Genomic DNA, 21,982 nt, shown 5'->3' on the forward strand with positions numbered 1-21,982 from the left:
AGTCAGACAATATTTTTGCAGTTAGGAATATATTTGCCAAATGTGTGGTTTTGACCGGCTTACATCTACCCATGAAATCAGCTCCATCTCCAAGTGCTCAGTCAGGAAAATTTTTTGGTGAGCAGCAAATCCAATTTTCTTAAAGATCTGTGTCCCTGGTGCAGCACAAGCCCTGTCCCTTGCAGTGCCACCACGCTGAGCTGCCAGGCTTGGAGCTGAGCGCTGTGCCCCTGCCAAGCACAACACCGCCGGGCTGGGGCCAGGCAGCCAGCCCAGGCTGCCTCTCGGAGCAATCTGCTGCAATCTAATAGAACACAAACCCGCCTTCTGCTCCTCAGCAGCCCTGCTTTAAACCTGGCTGCTCAGCTCAAAACACCGGGGGGATTCATGGGAGGCAGTCAGGCATGCAGGCAGTGTGTGAGAGCAGGTACGCCTCCCATCCTGGTGAAATTAAGTTTAAAATACCTTACCCATGCTACCTGGGAGCTGCCACCCTAATCTTCAATCATTGTAGCATTCAGCCAGGATTCTGAGACTGGAATTTCAATCCACATAGTCATTGTTAGTAGGAAGCCTTTTAACAATGATTCTGTTAGGTTTGTGACACAGGCGGATTTAATTTTTTTTTTCCAGACATCTAACTGAAAAGTCACTTATTTGCACACTGTAATAGAGGAATGTAATTCTCTGTGAGATTTGCCAGTGCACTAAAAATTTTTATTCTAGCACTTCTCACAAATAAAGAACTTTACACTCTTTTCCCAAATACAGAAAAAGCACATCCTGGGGGTTAACATCTATCATTATTACAGCAATTACAGCAGTTAGGAAAATGACTGACATATGACATTGATTTAGTTCAGTTTTTTAAAAGACCATTTTGTAGCTGTTAAGTCCATTTAAGCATCTTTAGTGAAAGCTAAAATTGCCCACACTCTGAGGGTCTGGCGTTGATCATGAGTTGGTCATGAACTATTATATATAGGTTTGGCTTTTTCTAAGGCATCTTTTCAGCTCCATTATCTCCAGCATTTGCATATGCTTGATATTTGCATTGCAAAAAATCTGGCCCAGTGACAAGACTATCACTGATATCTATACTGATAATGTATGAGCTTTAAAAAAATATAGCTTTTATGCCTAGACCAAGAGCCCTACAAAACTCACTAAAAAAAACGTTGCCTCCGAGACAAAATTGGAAATCAAGGATTCAAAATTTAAGAAGCAGCCACATTAAAGTTATCCCTGGTTGGTCCCTTTATGTTGACACATTATACTGTGAGCCTTAGAAGTAGCAATAAAAAAGATGTGCTCAGTTTTGTCATCTCTGGCAGACAAACACTGCCCCATTAAATAAAATACATAATTTTAACATGAGAAATCAGCATCTATAGTTTGTGTAACTTCATGCAGAAGACATATGGAGGGCATATGGTGGAAGGAAGGAGTTATACTCAATTTGAGATATTGATTTCCTCAACAAATTTAGTTTATACTGCCTGATTTCAAAATAATAAATGTGTTACCAGGAGAAGTACCAGAACAGACCACAGAAGCATTTAGTTTGAATGGCTTCATATTATAGGGCATTGGTTACTTGCATTACTTGCACCACACAAGTATTGCATTAAGCTAAACCCTTTACCCAGAGAAAAGTAGCTCATCCCCCAGCAGAATGAATGGTGATGCACATGGAGGAGACCGTGGTAACCCTGATGCCCAAGGACTCTGCAACAGCAGAAAGTCTACAGATCAAGTTTAGAGAGTTGTTTACATATTTAAAGCTTCTATTCTATGAAAATCTGTGAGAAAGTTTAACCATGCTAGATCAACTATAAAACGTCTGTACCATTTGGGGGTATAATTCTGTCTGAGCATCTTTTTTTGTTTCCAACATGGTCCCCTATTTTTCTACTAAATGAGCAATGAGCTGTATTTCAAATTATGCTCTTACCCTACAGAGGACTTTCATTTAGTGCAAGCTATAACCATATTATTTTCATAATTTTATGTATTTTAAAAAATTAAACACAAGGAATAAATACAGAAATACAATGAAATATCACACATGGTTGTCATCACAGCCATATACTATTGCCACGGAAAGGCCTCCTGACATAAAATCACTGCTAGATTTTTCCATGTATTGATCATTTCCCTGATCAGAAAAATACCTGTAAAAAAGCACAGTAGTTTTAGTGTAACATACGGTCAAAAGCTGAGGCTGAGGATGAGTACCAAATTAAATTATCATAACAGATTCCCAATTATGATCTGCAATACAGGTGTTCTTCTTAGAGCTGTAAGAGGAATCAAAACAACTGAGTGATCATAATGCACAAGCCAAGAATCTGCACTACATTGGATATAACTTCAGCCATACAGTTACTAAATTTTCAGTATCTTTAAGCAGAAAAGCAGAGGTTGCATTATTTTAGTAAACTGTGTCAAATTCACACTTTAGCAACAATGAACAAACTAATAAGACAAATGGAAACACCTATTTGCAGTATTTTCATACCTACCGAGCCCCTTTATAAAGCCGATCACGCTGGATTTTCTCCAACATGCTACTGTAATATCCATGAGCCTGTGAATTCCTGAAATGCTCCACTCCTTCAGTTAGAAAAGTTAGAATCCTTTTCTAACTAAAATTGAAAAATAAATTAGTTGTTTCATAATCCTGTTTCACACTTCCTCACTGCTTGTGAGGAAGACATTCCCTTCAATTTCTTAGTATTGTTTCTCAATAGACAAATGCTGAAGACCTGCAGTGTGCGAGCTAGAGCAGGCCTGCAGATCAGCTCAGCCTTTCCATAACCAAAGGGGTAATTTTTAGCTTCAGCATATGATGATGACCACTCACAGAGTGGCTGCACGTCTATATTTATCCACAAGTACATACTATGCTGACAGATTAGTGAAACTACTTCAGGCACTCCAAGAACATGAGACAGGATAACGGAGTTCGACAAAAACAAACCACACATATCAAACACATGTATTATCATACAATCCAAGCTGAAAACAATTAGTACAGAAATGCAAAGCACAGTGACAACACAGGATGGGTTTTGTTTTGTAACTAAAGGCTTTCGGCCAAAAGTATATACAGTCTAAATTCCTTGCGATAAAGCCAACCCAGTATCTCTTCTTTTCCCATGCCAAGAATCAGTGAGAAACCACATATCCTTAAGAATAACTGTACATCTGCTGCAATAACTCTTGAGGAAATTTGTTTGTTTTTTTTTTAAGCAGCAAGTACAATATTAAAAAGAAAACACATTACTAAATAAAGCATGAAGAATTTAATTCACAAGGACATGGTCAATATGCCACAAAAGGTTGCTTTGTCACCTTTTAAAGGAAAACATTCCCAATTAATTCAAGCTTGATAAAGAGAAAATAAAAAAATTAAACTGTTGAAAGAAACAAACTAAAGGTCTAGTAGATCCATTTTTATCTTGGTAAAATAAATTGCAAGATTCCCAAGGAAAATGTTATTCCAGCATATTAGTAGGATGCACTAATAGCAGCATTTTAATATAAGCATTATTTTCATAATTAATTTGCGTATGTCCAGTTCTGGGCCCCTCAGTTTAGGAAGGACATTTAGATGCTTGAATGTGTCCAGAGGAGGTCAACAAGACTGGTGAGGGGCTTGGAACACAAGCCCTGTGAGGAACGGCTGAGAAATCTGGGGTTGTTTAGTCTGGAGAAAAGGAGACTCAGAAGTGACCTTATCACTCTCTACAACTTCCTGAAAGGAGGCTGTAGTCAGGTGAGGGGTGTGTCTATCCTCCCAGACAGCAACTGACAGACTGAGAAGACAAAGACTTAAGCTGCGCCAAGGGAAATTTAGGTTGGATGTTAGAAAGAAATGCTTCACTGAAAGAGTGACTGAGCAATGGAATCATCGGCCCAGGGAGGTGGTGGAGTTGCCATCCCTGGATATGTTTAAAAAACGGCTGGACATGGCACTCAGTACCATGGTTTAGTTGATGAGGAGGTGTCGGTTCATAGGTTGGACTAGAAGATCTTAAAGGTCTTTTCCAACCTAGTTAATTCTGTGAAATCTCAGTAAACATGTATTCTAAAACTCTGACTCTGAAGACTGTCTAAAACTGTTCAGACAATGACTGGAGAAGACAATCAGTCATTTGGCGCAGCTGTCTTGACACAAGAACATGACATAAAACTATCCCAACTCATCCTGACTTTCAAGAGCCTATTTAATCCAAATACAGGATTCTTCAAGAGTTTCTTTGGTTGACCAATTAGATAGATGGTGTGCAATGCAAAAAAGAAAAACAATTACATGTAAAAAAAAAATCTGGAAATCCTTATACTAGAAATACTAGAAATACTATCTAGTCTAGAAGATAAAATAGAGAAGAGACAGTAGGGTCAGTGGGGAAAAGTACAACAGAAGCTCAAGATTCTGGAGCAAAACAGCTCACTTGGAAAACAAGTGTAAAGGGAATAGATTTGGGAGGATATCCAATAAAGTGTTGAGATGACCTCAGCTCTCTGAAATGGGTATCCTCAAATACTTGAATATGCCAAAACTATAAGGGAAAAAAAGCTAATTTATACATTTCAAATTCCTTAATTTCTTTAAAGAGACATGCCTCAGGAGAGTCATTTGTGTAAACTGGAATGGAGAAGAGAAAGGAAGAAGATATCTTCCATGATAAAGGCACTCCAGGACTTGGTTACCTATTTACCCAAGATAAGACCAATATTTTAAATTATTTCTGAGTACTTAGTGAAAAAAAATGCTGTTGTCAGGTTTAGATATACTTATTCCACTCTTTTCACAGTACTTGTGGAGCTACAAAAAACAGTTCCAAATCCCGTAGACCTGGTCAGGCAATCCTTGTCCAAACTTCCTTTTACCATAATAGAATGCAAATTTCATGTGAACTCAAGGAACAACAAAGACAGAAAACAGGAAACAAATCAATTAGTACATCCACTAAGAAGTGGCAGAATTGCCAATAAAGTGTAAGCTTTGGCCAACCCTACTCTACTCAAGGAAAAGGAGGCTTAAACGTTCTCTGTGTGTGTGTGTGTGCATGCTTGCCATTCTTGAATTTATTTTCAGTATCGTATAAAAACACAAACCTAAAACAGACCATGTGGTATTCTCAGTGAGACTGAACATTTTGGAACATAAGGCTAATTTCTTGTAGCAAACTCCTTCAGCCCTCCCCTTAACCCAAGGGTGGACAGTGATTTGCAGAACGGCGCTAAGAACATGTCCCAGATGTGGTAATTTTTTAACAATCAGATCCAATCCTCTGCAGGATAGAAACAAAATGCAACCTGGAAATAAATATATGATCACTCAGTAGGCCTTATGGATGCTAAAATAGTACTTGTGGGGAATGCTCTTCCCTGCACATCTACAAAGACTTCATCATATATTCATCATATGTTCATTCTAGTATATATATATAATTTATATAATATATATAAATATATATTCATCATATGTTCATTCTAGTCAGAGACGGTTAAGAAGCAGCCATCTTCTGTAATGGTCCCACCAGGACCCCACCAGTTTAATACAGATATCCTTGCCCAGACTCAGGGAAACATTAAAACAGTCCTTACATGACTGTAACATATAGACAGGTCTTATTTTAGACTGATGTGGTGAAGTGCCTGTAAACTTTGAAGCCAAAGGTTCCTAGAACCTTGGAAAGAATAAAACTCTTAGCTTGGCTTTATTAGCCACTAGCAACCTTCTGGCTCGCACATCCCAGCTGATGGCAGGTAAGTGTCAAGCTTCGTAATTCTCAGAGGAGTACTGCAATTCTCTGCAAGAGAGGGGTAATTGATGTGAGATCCTGTAGAGGAAAGTAGTGAGTGGAACACATTTTCTCCCCTTGCATACACAGAGGATTCAGGAATGATGACTGCCAAAACAAATAAACAGGAAATCCTGTCATATGCATCCATTGACTTTTTAAAGGCCTTTTCACTGAATTGGCTAAGCATCCTGTAAGATACAGACTTTCCCTCTCTCTTTCTCCTAAGTGGCAAGCCAGGGACTGAGCAGCTTAACAGTGTCCCCTAGGTTCTTATCTCAAATCCTTGCAAGACATGTGAGGGAGGCAGGAAAGCAATTCCTCTTCCCTCCCATTCTCTTAGCTCACCATCTATTTTTTCTGCTTCTTTTTCTCTAAATCATTATTTTCTTGTTTACATATACCACTGTGCTGAAGATACGTAGGAATATATGGATGTAGCATAAATATTTTTACCTGCACCAATTCTAGAAGTTTATTGGTTTATTATGAGATTAAAGACAGAAAATGTTAAATGACATGGAAAAATCTTGTGGAAAATTACAGCAATTTTCACATTTTAGTGTTTTATTTAGGGGTGACTTCTCACTAAAGGAAATATCTTTGTTGCTTCTGGTGAGATCCAAATCAAACAACAATACTTCTCAGTTTCTGTGCTTTATATGGTAATGACACATTGCCTCTTTGAAGGGTTACTTGAGATTAACAATATACTTTCAAAAGATTTCAAAATCCTGGCATCTTTTCTACATAACTTCACAAGGGTTTTTTAACCTTTTCCAGTGAAAAACTCCAAAGAAAGGTTTAAAGATATTTTCAGAGGAGTAATTGTTGGGTTTTTTTCTAAAAAAATTCTAACAGGGACAAGGTCTATTTCTGAAACTACACCAGGATTTCTTTGGGCTCAAATAGAGATTAAAAATAATTTGATTTTGAATAAAGACATTCATAATCTTCTTTTTCACTTTTTTCAGATACTAGGGCAAAAGGGCTAAGCTCCACTTAGGTTTTGTTGGATCAGAAAATAGCTTCCTCTAAGGTTTTTAGACAGACATTTTGTTGCATTTGCTTTCCTTTTCTGAGACAGGGAGATGAAGATATTCCTGTAATTTTGTGGTTGATGGGTGTTAGCAGAAGAATTATTTTTAGGGAACTTGGAAAAGGGTTGAAGAAATACAAGGCCAAAAGAGTCCAAAAGAGAGGGAATAGTTACTTCCAGAAGAAGGACTGTCTAGCAAGCAGGGAGGATGTGACCTGTATCTTCCTTCCTTGATGTGCTGATTTGGGCTGGGGTAGCGTTAATTTTCTCCACAGTAGTTGGTGTGGGGCACTGTTATGGCTTTGTGCTGGCAACCCAGGGATTTCTCAGTTACTGCTGAGCTACACAGAGCCAAAGGCCTTCACTGCTTCTCACCCCACCAGTGAGTGGGCTGGGGGTGCACGTGGAGTTGGGAGGGGACACAGCCAGGACAGCTGACCCCAGCTGACCAAAGGGATGTCCCAGACCGTGTGGTAACACATTCAGCATACAAAGCTGGGGGAAGAAGGAGGAAGAGGAGTCATTTAGAGTTACAGTGTCTGTCTACTGTAAACTGTAATGCAGAGCCAGCTCTCCTGGGGATGGCTGAACACCTACCTGTACACAGGAGTGAGCAAGTGGCCTTGTGGCCAGCTGGGTTTAAACCATGACATCTATACATTTTCTCTTTGGGACAGTATACTTTTCTACTTAAGTGTTCTGCAATATAACTGCAAACCTGGGTAAAACGGAGTTCTGAAAACATATTTAAGCCATTTATTGGTCACCAGAGAGAGACATCTCAGTCCTATTCCAATTTCAACAGCTACCTCAGATGTTAGAACTGGAACCGTCCCTGAATTTTTCTTGTTTGTTCACACTTGCTCTTCCAAACTACTTACATGTTGGATCACACTGTTAAAAACTCCTCTCTTTCACTGGAATGGAAACAGCATATCGCTTGTGGATGTGTCTTCTGCGCAATGTACACATGCCTATGAAAACCTGAGCGTGTTGTGATGCACTTGTGCAAACAAGCAGTACTTTATTATCAGTGTATAAAAAGAAACAGCTTCTACTTCTCATGACATAACAGTGTTCAGTCTCTAAGAGTTGGTGTTCTACACCTTTGTTTATTTCATGCCACAATAAAGATGCCATGTCTAGTTATGTTTCAAAGTGTAGTACTACTAAGGAAAATCTTTAAAACTGTACTTGCTTTTTTCCATCTTCTGGTGCACTTGATCTACCATAGGGGGCTTTTTAGGGAAAGTTACAAATGTAGCCACCTACCAACCAAATATCAAACTTAATCTAGCCATCCAGGCTCTGGGTAAATTGAGACCAACATTTCTAGGTGATCCATCAAACCCTTCTTAGATTCTTATCTTAAGACAGAATAAATCACTTTCCAGAGGTGCCTCACTCATTCAGTGATTACTGAAAGAGAACTGACAACAAAGACACCCAAAGTTATTAGTGATGATTCTCACTCTTAATTCTGTACTCTTCAAGAGCACCTTGTACTTATTAAACTCCACTGTGGTGCATTTTAGCTGCTGCTTGCTCAAATTCTTGTCCTTGCTCATGTGGGTGGAAAATGGCACAACACCAACAGTAAACCAAGCCACAAGCTGGATCTGTGGACTGGCAAGTTAAACCGCCACAAACCAAGAAGACTCACAAAATTTTGTGAAGCTTTCTGTGATGACACCACAGGAGGAATTTCTTTGAATAAAGACTAACATCAGAGAGACATCAATTCATGTTTCTCTCTACAGGGGAGCACACAAAGTAACATCTATACAAAGGAAAATGAAAGAAAAAATTTTGCTGCCAAAATCTGGATTAATATTTATTATCAATCTCTTTCAGTAGGTCTGATTGAACCACTGCTGTCACTACTTAATACTGACAGCAGAAGCACACTTATAATATTGTCTCTTCCACATTTGTCTACCTTCCATATTCAATGCTACCTGGCCTCTTTGCTTACAGCCATCTTTTATTAGCCACAGACCACTGTGATGGTATTGTATCTAACAACTTTCGATGCTATTGTATCTAATAACCCTTTATTACGTTACATTAACAATTCTTTGAAAGTGGGTTCATTTGCTTCTTAGCCACAAACCTAAATGCAAATGCAAATGCAAATGCAAATGTTTGCTGCTTGGGTAGACTGCAGCTCTGGGATATAAATACTTTTTGTGGTGACTGAAATACAAGATAATGTATTTTACCATCCACATGAGCTCAGTGAGGGTTTCTGAAAATTTGGCTTGAGTGCAGCTGCCCAGTGAGAAACTTTCACTTGAACAGATCAGTGGAGTGCATGGAATTTAGCTGCTGTCCAAGGGAACTTCTGCATGACCAGTCAGTTGCAAATACCTAACACAACATGGACAGGACATTGCTCTCATGCTGGTCAGTGGGCCATGACAGAAAACTCCTTCCATGCATTGAAATTTCTAAATGTTTCGGAATGCCAGAAATATGTTATTAAATCTGGAGAGGAACAGGCACCTATAGAGATGAACCCTGTCTAATCTAATTATGAAAATAAAGAAAGAATCCAAGGGTTCACATTGGATTTTTCAAATAAACAGCTTAAACCCTGCAAAAACAGAGTAGTTCATTAAAAAAACCAAAGAGCCTAATCAAATCTGAAAATAATAAATATATGCTTTTTATAGTATATTCAAAGAGAAATTCAGTACTCCTGAGGGCTGGGACAAAACTGATGTATCATATTTTCTCAAGTGTGAGCAAGGGCAATCCAGGAAACCACAGCACAGCTGGCCTGATACTCATCCTGGAGTAAGCATTTAATTAATAAAGAACCAAAGCATGATAATACAATGCCATAATCATAGGTTTATGAAAAGTAAATTTTATTAAATTAATCATATCGTTTTATGAGATTATAAATTTGGTTAGCAAGGCAACTGAACTGGTATTTTACCCAACTGTAAAATCAACATTCACAACCAATATAGATTAAAAGACAGGTAACATCTATGAATTGAGGAAGAATTGTACTATAATGAATGTACTTCTAGTGGAGGTACAAAGACTAGTTCTTGGTTCTGTACTATTTATCATTACTGTTAATGACATAAAGAAAAAACTGTTCTATAAAGTTTACAGGCAAAACACAAATTAAGGGTGACAGAAAAAATAGCAAAAAAAGGTCCTTCTACTCTGCTTGATAGCATTTGAAACTTAAATACAAGCAAATAATACATGAGATATTAATTCTAACCTCTTAGAGGAGGATTGCATAGCCAGAAACAAGGCCACACAGACAGAAGGCAGCTTTCTCTTCCTGGGAAACACTGATGATGAAAAAAGGCCTGAGACCAGGATGACTAATGTGTTGGAAACAGGCTGCTATTCTTGTGACCTGAAGAGCTATGGAGAGCCTTTTCAAGCAGTTTGAAAAAAAGCAAAAGCAGGAAAGCCCTACTGCTTCATTGTCAGTGGCTCTGCAACCACTGCTGGATGCTCAGCCCTGTTCTGGTGTCAGCAGCTTGACAAAAGACACTGAGCTAGAGAACATTCAGAAAAGGCAAAAAATAACTCACAACTGCAAAAGTTGCTTTGTAGTTTAGTTTAGTTTGACCACGAGAAAGTTACACCATCATATCCTCTAATGGCAGAAATTTGCACTTATTATTGCTACAATGGCACCTATTTGCAAAACATATTTCATCACACCTCCTACTCACAAATGCCTTTTTTAGACAGCACAGGCATTCAGGCACATCCAAAGTGTGATTCATTACAATAAATGTATCTAAAACAGCTCATGCAAACTGTACCCCTGTACCTCTTCACTGCCTATCAGGAAAACCAGGCTTGATTGTGCAAGATGTAAAATATAAACACTAAGGATGCCTGAAAGTTAGGTGAGATGATTTCCACGCCCATTTAGCATGAATATCAGGAATAGAAATTTGCTAAGAGACAGCTTTTTGTTCAGTAACATCATCCAATGTCTGGAATTTTAGACTAGACAAATGCATTAAAGAGGTTAAACACAAAGGGAGGAAAATTAACTGCCAGAATGCTATTAAGTCTGGTGCTGATTCTCCCATTACTGGGAATTTTAAATTAAGATTTTTTTTTTAAGATGTGCTTTCTCTCAAACAGATATTAATTCAGAGAAGCCATAAAGCCTGTTCTATGCAGAGCACAGATTGGATGACACAATGTTTTTTCTGGTTGTATAATTTATGACTTGTTGAATATATTAGTAGAAAACATAGTTCTGAGAACAATCTCTCATTGGTAAAGCTAGGATACAGATGTTTTAAGAAGGATTCTTCTTTCTCCAATCATGATACGATCAAGAGGCAAAAGCATGAATTCCTATCAGTACTTGATTTCTTTTTGTACATCCAGGTACAAATATAAATTGTATGATCAGAATATCAAAGTTGTAGCTCTAAAGGGGCAGGAGAGCTCAGAAGAAAAACACATTTCCAGCATTATGCAAATAGGCCAGAATTGTTCTGTTAGAAACATCTGATTCTCACTGTAGAATGACATTAAAACCAGAAGAATACTGACCTAAAAGATCCACAAATAGTTTTGCTAATAGATATGCAATCAGAGAATTCAAAGTGAAGAGTGTAGGCAATTTTGCCAACACTGTTCTATGATCTGTGATCTTACCAGAAATTCCATTAGTTACAAGCATCAGGTGATGTTATGGGACATCACTTCACATCAAAAACAATGACAAGCTATATTAGCATAATGGGTTATTATTCTCAGATCCATGTGATCAGTACTCCATGGCAACCCAATGATAATGAACGCCTTTGTCAGTAAGAAAGCATGTACAAAACTATACAAAGCATGAACTTCAGGCACCTGAAATGGTACATTAGGCTGTTAACATATTAAGAATTTAAACACCAGCATTGATACTTCTTTCTGTATATACAATGAAATTTTCCCCATGTTGTCGGCCAATCATTGCCTATGTGGGGACGTGGCATTTCCAGGACACTTTCACTCAGGACTCACCAATTGGGAAGTTGAGTGCTTAAAATCAGCCCGTGGAACAGAAACCATAAAAAATTACCCAAACGATAAATCACTTGGACAAATCTGGTTTAAATTTGCTGGTCATTTTACTGGGTAAAGCAGCATCTCATAACAGGATCCACAACAGCCAATACTTAGATATAGATATAGTTCTTAGATATATCCGACCTCACATCGCTGGGCCACTTCAAATGTTCAAAGCCAAAGAGAGAAGCAGCTCCTCTCCTTTTCAGTTTGGCTATAAAAGGTAAGAGCATAATGGCTAAAAAGCTCACCCAGAATGTGACGAGTTTGGGGTTAAATGCTTAATTAAACTTCAAGGTTTTGAAATCCCATCTCCAACCTTTAAAAAAACTTCATCTGGAATAACTAATACAGTAATTTTAAAATAAAGTGGTTTTGTTTTGGTTCTTTTTTTTCAATGAAATCAATCTAGTTCCAATCCCACTGATATAAACAGTTAAATACTCTCTACTTTTCCATGAGAACTCTTAGGACAATATACAGCTTTCTGAAAATGCTATTCAGTATATCTTACTTAAATTACCAATGCAGATACTTATTAGATTTTCATGACACCGTGCCAGTTTTTCTACAGTTTATGGGAAATTGTAGCTATCATTTGAATCCAAAATGTGTATGATTGCATGATTCAGAACAGAAAAAAGAGATTGAAAAAGATTGCCATTGATCACACTGGTTATTTGTGTTTAATGTCCACTGGTCACTTGTGTTTAGGAAGTTTAATAACTGAAGATCGTTTTCCGTATTAATTAGAAAGACATAATTTGTTATTTATATTTACACACACACATACATATATATAACAGCAATGCAGGGATTTGAACCTACTAGCCAAATGTTTCAAACTCTGCTCCTTATAAAACAGGTAAACATATTCAACCCAATAAATGTAAACAATCCCAACCTGAAATGTTTTTTATGGATTTAATATTATGAAACTGAAAATTCTGTAACAAAAAGACATGCCCCAGGGATATTGTCGTAATACAAACAGAATTTTTAAAATGCATGACATCTCAGTAAGGCTTTTGCAAAGTTTCCTAATTAGGTTGAAATTTGGTGTGCTAGCTGTGCAAAAGGTTTTGAAAAGTATTACACACCTCTTTGTAATCAATTGAGAAAAATGCTTTATTAAAATGAGTGGTAGCAAGTTTGAAAGAACTATTTCATTACCTTGTAGGGATAGATTCCTTTATGCAACAAGGAAATTACTGCAGAAATTAGTAATATATTTTATAGTGATGTAGTAACAATGGCAGATAGTCCTGCTAAGTATCTATTATCAAAGCACATGATAAATTTAAATAAATATCTAACTTGCCAGCGGTATGATGCTTCCATTTTACTCCTGGAAGGACTACTGCTTGTCCTCAAATAAATGAAAAAACCTTACTTGTAAATGCTATTCTCAGAGCTCCATTGTAGCAGTCAGTCACCTGGAATTCCCACTTGGGCAAAACAGAGCTGGGAATTGGCCCAGAAGCAGCTATGCATAGACATGGACCTTCTGTCACTGCAGCTGCAGTGGGAGAAATCCTATTTCTCCCTTTCCAGTGAAGAGCTGGCCCTTATACTGCAGTTTAAGGATGTAGCCAGTCTTGTTTTTTCATGTTTTAAAAATAAATTCTATCTTGAAAGACATTTACAGATTCACATGGTAAATAAGTTTCCAGATAGTTACTCCAAATAATCCCTTATTTCACTTGATTTTTTTTTCTCTTTTTTCATTACTAATACTTACATACTTCAATGTGTATACACATACTTAAATGTCACAACATGCTATTTACCCTTCTTCAAATCCCTGACAAGGAGATAAAGTAAAGCTGAGAGTCCATCCCTGCAGTACACAACTGCTTAGCTCAATCTAATGTGATAACAGACCATCCACAAGGATACTTTTAATATTTACAGTGCCTCACGCCAGTTTTTAACACATTGCTCATAAAACCATTATGCTTGAATGTATGCTGAGTGACACTCAAATATTCCCTAATGCCCAAATACATGGTTTGTTTCTTCATTCAGCTGAGAACTGTCAACAGTGCCCAGATCTGTCTGACACCCTCCCCTGGGAGATGCTACTACAGACTAGTTTTTACTGTTAGCTGAGACATTACCTCCTGTATTGGAGGAGAAGCCCATTAGGAAGTTACCTGCTACTGAATTACAAGTAATAATAAATAGAATAATAGGCTGAGAAGACATTCTTGGTACGTCTCTGTGCTTTCCACTGTGCTGCATTGCCGCATTGGACTCAGGCCTTCAGAAGTGAGGTAATATAGAGGATGTATGATTAATCTGATGCCAAATGAACCAACTGTTGACCCAGTTACCTTAACAGCATGCACAAGGCACTTGCTGTTCTCCTCACCTGATAACATTTAACACTTTATGTCCACCCAAGCACGGAGGCAAAGGAAGGCATATCCTGTGCTGGAAGGATATGCTATAAAGCAAGGATGTAGGGTGGAAATCAAGTCTCCTGCACTGCATTCTGCTCTTGGGAGGGGATTTCTCTGTCTCTCACCTCCCCCATCTCCCCAGCTGCTCTCTTCTTACTCCATCTCTACAATGTGGAGTCTCCTCATGGCTGTGTTTTCCCCATTTCAGGCTCCTTGTTCCACTTCTGGACTTCCATGCACTGTTTGCCCATCTAAATACTGCTCATCGCACCCTTTCAGCCCTCTTAACCCCATCCCATTCCTCCTCCCATCCCTATCCCTTCACCCACCCCTCTCCAGCATCCCCTTGGTTCCATCTCCATCCAGGCACTCTCAGTTTCCACTCCCGCTGTGTGGGAAGTATCAGTTCCTCTACTTCTGATTCCTTCCCCATAATGATTCCCCTGCCTCGTCTCTTTTAATTCCCACAGGCTCTTTGCTGAGCTTTTATTGCAGATTCATTCTCTTCTGCCCTCACTTTCTTTGTGCAGTCACTGTACAGGGGCAGTTGGCTGCCAACAAGAGAATTTCAAACATGAACAAACAATAGGGTTTATTTTGCATTATTAGAGAGGGTAGAACCATTTCAGCAGAAAATTCTAAAATTCACCTACAGGGACATTAAGTCTAGAAGTGCTTTAGCCCAAACTGCAAAGCTCAGGAAGAGAGGTGATTTGCATTAAAAAGTAGGCACGCAATATACACAAAATAATTAATTTTATTTTTTTAAAAAAATAATATTCCAACCTCTCTATATTAACAGCATTTTAAAGTTCATTAAAAAAATAACTCAAATTATTTCAGACATTTTGGTGGTTATGGAGGTCTGCAGGTCCCTATAACACTCACTTCTACCTGTGCTATCCCTTACTACTTGAATACATGACAGACAAATGAGTGAAAACAATCAACATTTTTAACTTCACATTCCCTTTGAAAGTATTTTCATCTTCCATGACATTTTTGTTAAAGATTCATCAAGAACATACTGAGACTTTGCTCAATTTACTACAAACCCTGATGATTTCTGTATTTCAAAAAGTGATACATTCCAACTTCTGATTCCCAGACAATCAGAAATGCTCTTGATCAAACACTGACCAGTAAAGAATACATACACTGTTCTGTCCCATTTTCCTGCCTGCGGACAATAGAACAAAAATCTAAATAACCACCTGATTTTGATTCAGATGCCACACAGATAAAGGGTGGGGTGAGGTTATTTATTTCAAACACCTGCCTTCATAGAAAAAGAAATACAGCTAAGTAATTTTCTTCTCATTTAAGACATCAGTAGCAACAAACCTGCATGCTGTGGAATTTTAAAACAATCCAATGACATTTCCATATGAAAATTACTACTTACTGTCAATTAAAAATCTCATTATATATATCAGCTGGCTGAGTCACGATTTACAATGTATCACTTGGCTACCAAGAATGTGAAAGAAAAAAGTTTCCCGTAGTTCAGAAATAGAAGACAGGGCATCATTTCCAGATCTAACACAGGATATGTGTTTCTCAGTTAATTTCTCTGTTTTGATAAGCCTAGGAATAGCAATAAAGCAATCCTTCATATTCAAGTAATAATGCTGGAAGAATTTAAGTCTCTAAAGCTTCCAGATGGAAAGCACTATATGAATATTACTATCATGGAGACCACTGCAACCAAATTATTTGCAGTGGTTTCCCTGCATCTGAATTAATGAATGTCAATTTGCATCTTATGAATGTAGTTTAAAAGAGGCAACACAATGAGTTTTGTGTGCAATCCTCTCAAAGGTGTGACTGAAGCTCGTTTCACAGCTGGGATATTTATGTCACAGCAAGGATTTTCCCGTGTCTAAGAAGGCAGGAGGCTCATGCAGCTGTTTTTCAACATCTGAGATTCCCTCTTCACTGTGAAACAGCCTCAATTTGCAAATTCCTGCAAACTTAAGCATCTTTAAGAATTCTATCCTTATTCTGAATTGCTCTGAATTTGGATAAGGTGTCCAAAAAAAGGTAGGCAGGCAGACTGAGTAAGTTTTGCTTCCACAGGAAAGCTATCTAAAACAATTCGATTTACAAGGGAATAAATAAAAAAGAATAAACCTCATTATGAAAACATACAACAATGCATTGCTGTGAGTATATGAAGAAACCCACTGCAAACTTCTCAAGGAAGAACTTCGGCAAGAACTCTATCCAGGTAACCTTCTGACTAAAAAAAAACCAAATTAATCCACACACTTAAAGGCATTCATAAATAAAAATCAGAAATGCAGTAAGAAAGATAATTCTGTGTATTGTGTTCAACAAAACTTATTCAAGGAAAACAGTATCAAAACAAACCAATTTATAAATGGTCATCCTTTGAAGGATTTACTCCACATACAAGTTGAGACTCTTCACAGTTATGGAGAGAGAGGAGATAGCTGGAAAACTGGAAAAAATGTTAGCATAATGACCACCCAATTACAGGAGAATTCCTTCAAACCAGTATCTTTGTCAGACTTCTGTGCTGAGCCATGTACTACTTATGAATTCAAGGGAATATAAATTAGTGTTCCAAAGTCAAGCTTTTCAAAATAAAAATAAAATCATCTGCAACTTCATTATAAATAAAATCAAGATCTGATGCATTCTGTTGATCAGACCTTGTCTGATACTAATCCATCGAATGTCATCACATTTTGGCCATACACAAAGTGTGATTTCCCACCCCCTCACTAACTAGTGAAAAACAACAGCAGTCTCTCAACTTGTATGCATTAGCACTACATGTGATGACTGAAAATTTCAAAGAATAGAAAGTATTCAGGATAAAGATTGTATAGCATGTCTCCTAAAAGGGCCTCCCCTTTTTTTATAATGTGTGAAACTTCTCTCCTAAGGCTCCAATCACCTAATTAAACTCTTTATCAGCAATGTATTCCCCTAGAGAAATGTGATACTGTCACTATAGTGATCCCACAGTATTTACAAAACAACACCCAGATTTCTCTTCAAACCAGTGTCCTTCAAAGAGTCACAAAACCTCTCTTCTGAGACATGACAAAGATGAATCTCTCAGGCACCTCTAATACCAGTTGTATCAGTGATATTATATTATACACAAACATCTATATTTTTTGGGGTGTCTCTATATTTGTGATCTCTCACACAGATGAGGAAGCAAGTGGCATTCAGTAACTCAGTGAAACTACTGCTACTTGGCTGAGAGCAAACTAAGAAGCCAGTGTTTCTCAGATGTGTTTCATTCAGTGGCTTGTTTTAGCAAGCTCCGCTGTCTGCTGTGAAAAGAAAAACTCTGCCATCCCTTGGTTTTGAATGTGACTATAATTGGCAATATATAGAAGATCATAAATATGTAAGGAATTGCCAGGCTTCTCAGTAGTTCCTGTGAAGAAGAGAGTCTGGGCTTTTAAACCCTGAACTTGAAAAATTCCTGCGTTTCCCACTTTGAGATGTACCATATCAAGTAGAACTCCATAACCTGGCAGACAGTGGCCAGAGAGACCATCCTGCTGAAGAAAGAGGCAGAAGTGTTGCTCAGTACTTCAGTGCCCTGTCACTAAATTCCCTGCCTCATTCAGCAATAGGTCCACACTCCCATTGTTCAGCTTTTTACCACTAAGGAAGCAAGAGCAACTCTCCTTTCTTGCCTTTATATTCCTAGCAAAGCCCACCTCCAGCTGCATTTTGAATTTCCAAGCACTGTCCCTGCATGCCCAGGCAATGTTTATAAATTCCTTCTTTGCAGCCAAATCACACTTCTGCCTTGGATATATTGTCTTTTTCACAGTGGAGCTCAGCCAAGAGGTCCCTGATAAGCCAAGCCAGTCTCCTCATACTCCTTCTTATTTCCTGAAGCATGGGGAGTCCATGTTCTTTTTCTTGGAAGATGCTGACTTCAAAGACCTGTCAGCTTTCCCAAGTTCCTTTGCCTTTTAGAGCTGTCCTCCATGAGATCCCCACTAATAGTTTCTGAAATCTCAAAAACTTAAATCTACTCTCCTTAAGTCTAGAGTCTGTACACAGCCACCCTTTCCCCACTCTTCTCAGGATTTTGAGCTTCAGTGAGGTCTTCATGTTAATGGGTAACAGACCCAGTTGCACTTTACCCACTTGGTCCATTATAATTCAAGAAGTTACTTCCAATACGCGCAAGAAATTTTGACTTCTTGCATCCTACTATTGAACACTTGCAGCAAACATCAGGAAGTTCAAGTCTCTCATGTGAACCAACATCAACAATTCATTAACTTCCTCAAGTTGTTAAAAGAAGACTTTTGACACTTTCTCACCCTGATCAATGCCCTGTAACATATTCCCACCATCACCCTGTAACACTTCAAGCCATCTGTTCTAATCCTGACCTATAAACTCTCCAGCACACTGTCGCCCATCCATCCCATAGAAGAGCTCCAGATCCATAAGGAGTTCCTTCACAAAGACAGCAACTTTTTATTTCCCTGCAGGTCCTCTCTCAAGAGCTTGTATCCATCCATCCATCCATCCATCCATCCATCCATCCATCCATCCATCCGTCCGTCCGTCCGTCCGTCCGTCCGTCCGTCCGTCCATCACAGCACTCCACCAGGCTGAGCTGTTAACACCCAGCTTGCTACTGCTGTGACATTGTAACTTGTGACTGCATACAGCACTTGACTTCTTCCTGAAAGTTTTCCAGAACGTATGTATTCGTATACATATATTTAAGGTAGGCATACAACATATTAAAGGCTGTCTCTTCATCTTGTTCTACAGTTCCTGCTACATTTCTCTTATTCCCTTTGCCCTGCATCCTTTGCTTTCCACCGCTGTTCACTGCCACTGAACTGAATTAAGGGTCATAATCCCCCCCTCCACTGTCACCCCTAGTTTCCAGTTCTCCAGTCAGCAAATGTTTTGCCCTGCTTTGTCATACTATTGAACACCTTTCTATCTGCATTCTTAAAAATATAAACCATGAAAGAACTTAAAAAATCTCACTGATAGAGCTTCTGCAAAGTTTGAACATTATGTTTAGTATTCCTTTTAGCTAGTGCAATAGACAAAGGATTGGATGATTCAGAAGAAAGAATATTTGAGGAGAAGGGATTTTCTTTCCATGGACAATTGATTCTAATCTACTTTAGGTAACTGCAGTGACTGAAAAATTACCGACTCATAAATAACTCAGCTACTTATCTCTGTGAAATTATTCTGCATTCCAAATTTATCATGGAAACAATGGCAACAACTTCACTGCTGACGCTCTGAGTAGAGAGGGATAAAAAAGCTAGACTTGTCTCCTTCCTGGAGAAGGAACTATTACCAGTATTTAAAAGCAGGCACAGGTACAGGAGTCACTATTAAAGTAAATATGATTTACCATACAGTTCCACCAGCCTAATAGCAGGAATCAGCCAAAATTGCCTCCCACTCCTAGCAGTGTACACTCATCCCTTTCTCATGCTGACATCAGCATCTACACCATTTTAGGAAGTTTAGCTTTCAGCATACTACCTCTATGGATAATTGGGGTGGCAGAGAAGCAGCAGGAGCATGGGGACAGGAGTAAGAGGCTGGGATGAGACTGTCCCTCCCAGACACAGCTACTGCAATGCCATATGTGTCATCCATGGTTTCAACACCCACAGGAATCCAGTCTCTGGGGCTACCAACTCATAGCAAGTGTCTGTAGTTTCTGATTGTTTAGAAACTCAGGAATAAATACAGAAAATAAAGTGGGACAAGCACATGCAACTGTAATTCTGTAGGCATGGAGCTCACTTCCTACTGCCCCCAAGGCAATACACTGAAAAGGGTTAAACTGTTAAAGCAATGAGTGTATCAAAAGTGGAGAAAATACAAAAGGATTGTTAAGATTGTTAATATAATATATTAATATAATAGCTCATATTCTCCAGTATTAAATACTATTGTACATTTTATACTCCTAAGGTATCCTGTTTATCACTTTCCTTATGCCTATATAAACTCCCTTTTTCATAATTATAGTTTTTATATTTATATAGACATACAAAAATAAAAGATACCACAGCTTATTCAGTGGTGTTATATGAATAGAGGAAACATAAGAATCACTAGTTCTTTCCCTGCTCCTTTTGAATAATAACTAGGAGTACAAGATAAAAACCAAACTGCTGGTATTTTGATAGCATCAAGGATATCATAAATTAATCACTCAAAGTGACTACATATACTGTAGCAGAATAGTTTTGTTTTTATCACAAGTAAAATAATTACAACCTTTATGGAATATCCACCAGTAATTAACGAAGCCTGGTTTCCAAATAATCTAATATTTTGGTGTTTTGAAGTTTTACCACAAAAATTTATGTACTATATTGCAGTCAAAGCATTTGGAGATTTTTACTGCAGTAATTCAAACTTTTTAATGACGAGGAAACTCATTCTACAAATCAACTGAAACTTGCAATAAAGCGTTTATGATTTTTCTCATCCTTTTTTGCCTCCCAGTATGGTAGAAACACTTCTGGAATGTCCTCAACAGAGCAGCAAACATCAAAATAAACAAAAAATCCTGTTTTAAAGAGTTCTCATGTTTCCAAAGTAATAAAACTTTCTCTTACTTCTGAGAGGAACCATGTCAAAATGCAAGTTCTAAAATGGGTACTAGCAGAACATAAACAGCCTAAACACTGTGGTTTACTGCCTTTCCCTTCGGATCAGACCAGATACGAAGGAAGTTCCTGGGAGATAACAGTCACCGTTATCAAGCAAGACACTTTACTGCTGACAATCACAGACTACTGAGTGTGAAGAACACACTCAGCACCCTCCCTTCAGCCTCAATGGACAGAGCAATCAATCCCCTTCAGGTAGCACAACAGCTTGAATTAATGGCATCCCTTGTCCCAGGCAGGCTGAGAGGCCAAGACACAAGCAGATGCTAAACCCTTGTGCCCAGGGCTCCCCAGGGGCTGTGGAAGGGCCAGCACTCTGCACTGGCATCGGGGTGAGACCTCAGGAGCCAGCAGGCCACACTGGTCCCAGTTTCTCGGTCTGCTCATCACAGCCACTGGCCCCAGCTGCTTCGGGCAAGAACTGACCCTCTCCCTGCAGGGTGAGTTTGCAGCACATCAGCTTCTGGAATCAGGTTATTTGGGCCTGCAAGAGTACAGATGCCAGAGCAAGAGAGGAAAGAAGGATAGGTTCTCCTTGCTCTAAGTGGGCTCTGGGAAACACGGAGGAGCCTCTTTCCTTGACTGGTATCTTGCTACAAATCTCTGACAGCATGGTGTGCTCAGTGTATTCAGCCTTAAACAGGTCTGTGTTTGACTGCAGACAAGGGAAACCTACAAAACAGCTATTATCATCCTCATGCAAAATAAAATCTTACTAGGAGATCAAACAAGTGTATCACACACTTGGACATAACAGAGACTTTCAGCTAAGAAAGTGTCTGTGGCCTTCCCTTTTCTCTTGCTCAGTGACACAGGAGGTCATGAATATTCTCTGTAAAAAGGCTGAGTTTTATTGCCTTGTGTATTACATTCATTTAATGAAGGGCTAAATGTTCTTCACTAATTTCTTTTCCTGACATGGTGGAAACATATCTTCAAGACAAGAAGAGAACACGGATGACCACATGGCAGCTAGCAACCCTC

General features: G+C 38.5%; 1 protein-coding gene across 5 annotated transcripts in view; it reads right to left on the minus strand.

Moving 5' to 3' along the window:
• Positions 1-21,982, minus strand: part of FRY (FRY microtubule binding protein) — a 220,719-nt gene that overhangs the window by 129,914 nt on the left and 68,823 nt on the right. Inside the window, exon 1 of one of the 5 annotated variants that reach the window (XM_058839039.1) lies at positions 2,526-2,808. The exons of the other annotated variants lie outside the window; for them this stretch is intronic. Within the exon in view, the coding sequence (XP_058695022.1) occupies positions 2,526-2,586 (61 nt within the window). The 5' untranslated portion in view covers positions 2,587-2,808. Of the gene's footprint in view, positions 1-2,525; positions 2,809-21,982 lie in introns of those variants that run through there. 5 annotated transcript variants of the gene reach the window in all.

The sequence above is a fragment of the Poecile atricapillus genome, chromosome 1, assembly GCF_030490865.1.
Source record: "Poecile atricapillus isolate bPoeAtr1 chromosome 1, bPoeAtr1.hap1, whole genome shotgun sequence".
NCBI lineage: Eukaryota > Metazoa > Chordata > Aves > Passeriformes > Paridae > Poecile > Poecile atricapillus.